Source organism: Hyperoodon ampullatus (genome assembly GCF_949752795.1).
Source record: "Hyperoodon ampullatus genome assembly, chromosome: 16".
NCBI classification, from domain to species: Eukaryota; Metazoa; Chordata; class Mammalia; order Artiodactyla; family Ziphiidae; genus Hyperoodon; species Hyperoodon ampullatus.
The window spans coordinates 73,801,136-73,807,135 of NC_136929.1; the positions used below are offsets into that span (position 1 = coordinate 73,801,136).

At 39.9% G+C, this 6,000-nt stretch overlaps 1 protein-coding gene across 2 annotated transcripts in view; it reads left to right on the forward strand.

Annotated features, from left to right (window-relative positions):
* Nucleotides 1-2,687, forward strand: part of USP12 (ubiquitin specific peptidase 12) — a gene marked incomplete at both ends in the record, with an annotated part of 77,266 nt that extends 74,579 nt beyond the window's left edge. For both annotated transcript variants that reach the window (XM_079721873.1, XM_079721874.1), the window contains 2 exons: nt 988-1,066; nt 2,586-2,687. In XM_079721873.1, coding sequence (XP_079577999.1) covers nt 988-1,066; nt 2,586-2,687 — 181 coding nt within the window. The remainder of the gene's footprint in view (nt 1-987; nt 1,067-2,585) is intronic.
* Between the last annotated feature and the right edge of the window lie 3,313 nt (nt 2,688-6,000).

Consider the following 6,000-nt stretch of genomic DNA (forward strand, 5'->3'; position numbering starts at 1 on the left):
GGGACACAGGGTTCGATCCCTGGTCAGGGAACTAAGATCCTGCAAGCCACGAGGCACAGCCAAAAAAAAAAAGAATTTCTTTTAAAAGAAATAATCCCACCTTTATTTTTACATTTTTCTAGATTTCTGTATTCCAGATTTGTTGAAAATGAGATGCAGAGGCAATTATAATAATTATAATGGTGCTAAGAGTTAAGTACTTAAAGCTAGCACTAATAATACTAAAAAAAGTCACTTGTTTAAAGAAGTTTATGAAGTTGGAGCTTGATTTCAGAGCCAAGGATTTGATATCTTTACTTTTTCAAGCATCACATGGAATCTTTCCTCGAGAAAAACTATTGCCAAGGGTTAAGACTCAGAAATAATTCTACATGCATTGTTTTGTAGTTTAATTCAGCATGTTTTGGCTGTGACCACCTCTCCTCCCCCCCAAAAATGCTAGAAATTTTTATTTAAATCTTTTATAGAAGCAAATTGGAAAATTACTTACAAAATAATAATTTTAGGGCTTCCCTGGTGGCGCAGTGGTTGAGAGTCCGCCTGCCAATGCAGGGGACACAGGTTCGTGCCCTGGTCCGGGAAGATCCCACATGCCATGGAGCGGCTGGGCCCATGAGCTATGGCCACTGGGCCTGCACGTCCAGAGCCTGTGCTCCGCAACAGGAGAGGCCACAACAGTGAGAGGCCCGTGTATCGCCAAAAAATAAAAATAAAAATAATAATTTTAAAAGGCAACAAAGAATTTTATAGTATAGCTTTATATAAAGAGAATACTGGTTATACCTCTCAAAGTAGAGTACTGATTATTTGGTCTTAAAATTGAATGCCAGTTCAGATCAATGTAGCTTGATTTTGGGGGAAAGAATAGGTAAGGAATATTTTTATCTGTTTCAGTTTTTCTACTTTATAGAACGTGGAATATAGGGCATAGAAGAGCAATGCTAATAAACTTTGTATAAAATTAACTTTTATTTCTCTTTGTTTTAGTGGTCCCAATCGAGGCCATTATATTGCAATAGTTAAGAGTCATGATTTTTGGTTGTTGTTTGATGACGACATTGTAGAAGTAAGTAGTTTCCTAATTTCTTGTTTTTCTTCCAAGTTGTGTATGTATTTTGCTCTTGACTTTTTCCTTCCAGCTTCTCATTGTATATGACAGGTCTTCAGATTGTAGTCTAATTTCTACTTCTTACTCCCTAACATCCAGTCCCATTGCTGGAATGGTCAGCTAACCTTTAAAATGTTTAGAATAAGCACTTCCCTGGTGGCACAGTGGTTAAGAATCCGCCTGCCAATGCAGGGGACACGGGTTCGATCCCTGGTCCAGGAAGATCCCACATGCCGCGGAGCACGTAAGCCTGTGCACAACTACTGAGCCTGTGCTCTAGAGCCCGCGAGCCACAACTACTGAGCCCGCGTGCCACAACTACTGAAGCCTATGTGCTTAGAGCCTGTGCTCCACAACAAGACAAGCCACCTCAATGAGAAGCCCTCACACCTGCACAGCAACCAAGAGCAGCCCCTGCTCGCCACAACTAGAGAAAGCCTGCGTGCAGCAACGAAGATCCAACGCAGCCATAGATAGATAGATAGATGAATACATAAAATTAAAAAAAAATGTTTAGAATAAAACAAAGGAAATCTTTCAACAACAGAGCTAGTTTAAAAAAAACACTATTAACAAAATAATTTATTGAGCTATAAGACAGTAAAGTATGCAAATTTTAAACAACTTAAATTTTTACATGTGAATGCACACGTGCACACACACACACGTAACCGCCATCTAGATCAAGATATAGTATATTTTCAGCACCCCAACAAGCTCCCTTATTCCTCCTGGTCAGTACCCACAGCTTTCCTCCCCTACCCACCATCCTCTGGAATCCACTATTTTGAATTTTATTATGTTACTGTGATTAATTTTGCCTATGTTTGGATATAAGAGGGCTCATCCAGTGTGACTGCTTTTGTGTCTGGCTTTTTTCACTCGTCAGTACCTATGCAACTCAATCTTGTTGCCTGCAATAGTAGTTCTTTCTTTATTGCTGTCTAATTTTCCATTGTATGGATATACCACGTTAGAAACTTGATTTTTTGTCCATTGTTGACTATTACAAATAAAACCGCCTTGATTATCCTCGTACAAGTCTTTTGTTGGACATAGGCCCTCATTTTTCTTGGGTATATTTTAGATTGAACCATATGAAATAGCCATTTTTGTAGGTCCCAAATGGTTGACAGTTAGTGGTTTCCTATAGTTCAGCCTATACCCAGGAATAGAATTGCTGGGTCACACACAGGGTAATTGTATGTTCAGCCTTAGAAGATGATGCTAAACATTTTCCCCAGCATCTGTGCCATTTTACATTCCTCCCAGCTATGAATGAGAGTTCCATTTGTTCCGCATTCTCACCAATACTTGGCATCATCCGTCTTTTTAATTTAAGCCATTTGGATTGTACAGAGCTGTTTTATGAATGAGAAAATGAAAGGCATTATTCTAAGAAAGGTTGGAGATTTTATTGGATTTAAGCAGTTCAAAGAGCTCGTTTTTGTATTCATGTTTATGTTTTGCCTCACAGAAAATAGATGCACAAGCTATCGAAGAATTCTACGGGTTGACGTCAGATATCTCAAAGAACTCTGAGTCTGGTTACATCCTTTTCTATCAGTCCCGGGACTGAGGGAACCGCGATGAAGAGAGACTTTCTGCCTCATTTCTTCTCTGGTTATTTGGGAAAGGCTCAAGCACCAGTTTTCCAAGAAAAGAGAAATACAGGAAGCTCAGGGGGCAGTAGCACACTTTGCACGCAGTAAAGCAAAGACTGGATTAACACGCTCTTCCTACCATGGTAGTTGATTGATTTGCTCAGGTATCATGCTGTCTGCGCAGTTCTATACAACAAGGCAGTGAAATCAGAGATACCAGCTCCTCTTGTAAAACAGCCTTCCAGTAATTGACATGCATTTTCTCTTCATTAATTGCACCAATAATGATTGAACTCCTTGGGGGTGCAGTAGAAAGAAAAGGAATCTGTGAGATTGTACTGACAATTGCAGGAGATGATGTTGAGCACACTGCATACATTTGCCTGGTTGAACACGTCGAGAAGCAATACTGGGTGGTCTTTTCAAGCGTAAACCAGAAATACTTTTGGGCCCAACACTTGCAGTTGCCTTCCTGATGTAAAGAAACTAACAGATACTAGAATCCAGTGTCAGGAAGACAAATACGTTTGCTTCTCTGAAGAAGCTTATAATAATATACAGTATATGTATATCTAGGGAACAGTTGGTCAAAAGTGGCTTTTTGTTTCCCCAAGGGGAAAGACTGGCTTTGTAATTATAATTTTTTTCCTTATTTATTTTACTTAAAACTGGTAGAGTCTAAGTATTGTATGAAGTGCCCATGATTCTGTCAGTAAATTTGAGCATATTTTTATTAGTTTTTGTCAGTTTAACTAATCCTTTTGTTTGTTTCTGTTTTTAAGGTGAATTTTAAACTCGTGTTTTAAATCATAAGTTACCTTAAGAAAAATTGCAGTGGGAGGAGGTACATATTCTTTTTCAGGAGGAACTGATATCTCTGGCTAAATATTTGTCTAGTTGTCAGTTATTTTATTCAGTTTTAATTTCAGTAAAATTAAAAACTATCAAAAATTCCCTGTCATTGTGGAATGATCTAAGAAATCCTGGTGCAGTGGTGGTGTGCTGATCTTGAGAGTTCTTCAGTACTCTGTTTCAGGTTGAGGCCACGTTTGGATAACTCATGTCATAGCACTTACGATATTTTCAAATGTTCTTTATCCTGGAAAGAAGTGATTCATCCCAGCCCCAGCTCCTGGAGAGCTAACAGACCCTGTGAGGATTATGTTTTAATGAGGTCGACCAGAAGTACTTTGAAAGCAAGTCTTTTTTTTTCCCCTTGCACCTTTACAAATGTTATTGGAATTTAACTTTGTGTTTAAGACTTCATTCTTTTGGGAGTTTCAAGAAGTAATATGTGTGATGTACGATGTATGTAAACCGTTGCAGTTGACACTTTTCCATGCATCAAGAAGTTGTCTGACAGTGGCCGAGTGTAACTTGCTGAAAATAATTGAATATGTATTCAAGATAATAGCAATCAGGTCTTAGATGTTCTTTATCCATGTTTTTCCAGGCAGTAATCTTTTTTTTAATCGTTGTAATTTTGTAAACTTATTTTACTAATACTGTTGAATCTGAAAAACAAGCAACAAAAAAAATGTTTTGTCTGCTGCTATTATTAACATTTATTATCTGTATCTTTTAGCTCAGGAAATGACTTCACCTGTTCGTTCCATGAATAGATCTTTAACAGGGTCGCATAGCTAATTGGGCTGTTGAAACAGATGTACTGGGAGGAAATGATGATATATTTTGACAGATTGCTTTTTAAGAGACAGTTTCTAACGCCTTACCCTGGCTGGAATGGTTCTGTACAAATTACATGGCCTGCCTGATCTACCAGCATGGCACAGAGAATCACAACCAAGAATGTGGGCAGGGGCTTCCCTGGTGGCGCAGTGGTTGAGAGTCCGCCTGCCGATGCGGGGGACGCGGGTTCGTGCCCCGGTCTGGGAGGATCCCGCGTGCCGCGGGGCGGCTGGGCCCGTGGGCCGTGGCCGCTGGGCCTGCGCGTCCGGAGCCTGTGCTCCGCAATGGGAGAGGCCGCGACGGTGGGAGGCCCGCGTACCGCAAAAAAAAAAAAAAAAAAAAAAAAGAATGTGGGCAGGGTGGCAGCTGCGGAGGTGGGTGCATTTTTTATTTTGAGGGCTTCAGCCAAATTGCCTTGGAATTTAAAGCTAAATTTCTGCAGCTTTCAGTATGGGACGAGGAGTAACGTGAAGCTGAACCAGTTTTTACTTGTGTTGGGCCACAACGTGCATGAGAAAGATAGATGAAGTCATTTGCATAAAGGTACAGCATTGGGATACTATGTTGTGTTTGTTTTTACATTCTGCATTTAGAAAAACATACAGTGAAGTAAAAGCCAAGGTTAAATTTCCTATTAAAGCAAGTTCTAGCGTTGTTTTTGAGTTCCATGGTAGTCACACACTGTTCACATCTACACCCTGTTTAATAGGATGACTTGTCAGGAGGGGACGATGGGGTGATGGTTCTCAATTTTCTTTGTACACTCTAAGTGCAGCTGCATCTACATAAAATGTTTTGAAGCTTCTCAGAAGTACAGTATACTTTAAAAACATGTAGGGTTAGGGTCGGGGGGGGAAATGCAGATATAGTAAGTAAGAAAAGTGACCCATATAGAACGCGTTGTGAGGTTGTGTGCTGGTCTGACTGATTGAAATGAGGGGCGGGTTTCCGTTGTAAATGGTGGCTGATTGCTGTCTAACTGTGTACATGTTTGTCGGGATGGCTATCCCATATTTTGTATATTGGAATAAAAATTTCTATAAATTATCATAACTGAAAGTAAATATTCTAAATTAAGTCTCACTTCTAAGTCACATGGCTTCTGTCTTGGCGGCTTTACCTTTAGAAGCTGGCTCGAGACAGGAGCCCTGAGACTTTAGGCAAAGGGAAGAGGTGGGGAATGTAATATATGGGTCTCGTCGCCTCTAACCATCCGTGTCAGGTTTTTTCTTTCCTTGACGGCAGTAGAAAAGACCTCACTTCCATAACTTACTACTCTTGATACTTTCTTTAAAGCTACTTTTCAATAAAGATTCTCTCATGAGGTATTTACCTGGGAGTTGGGAGGCTAAGGCGCTCAGGTCCTGGCTCTTCAGTGAATTTAACTGTGTGACCTTGGGCAAGTCACTTAACCTCTCTGTGCTTCAGTCTCCCTATCTTGTAAAATGGGAGTAATACCTACCTCACAGGGTTGTTGTGGGGATTAATTAGATATAATGTCTGTAAAGCATCTAAGGTTCTTGAAGAAGGCGCTATATAAATACAAAATAATATCTATTAAAGTTGGTTTATTTGTGCGTGTGGGGTTTTGTGTGTTTT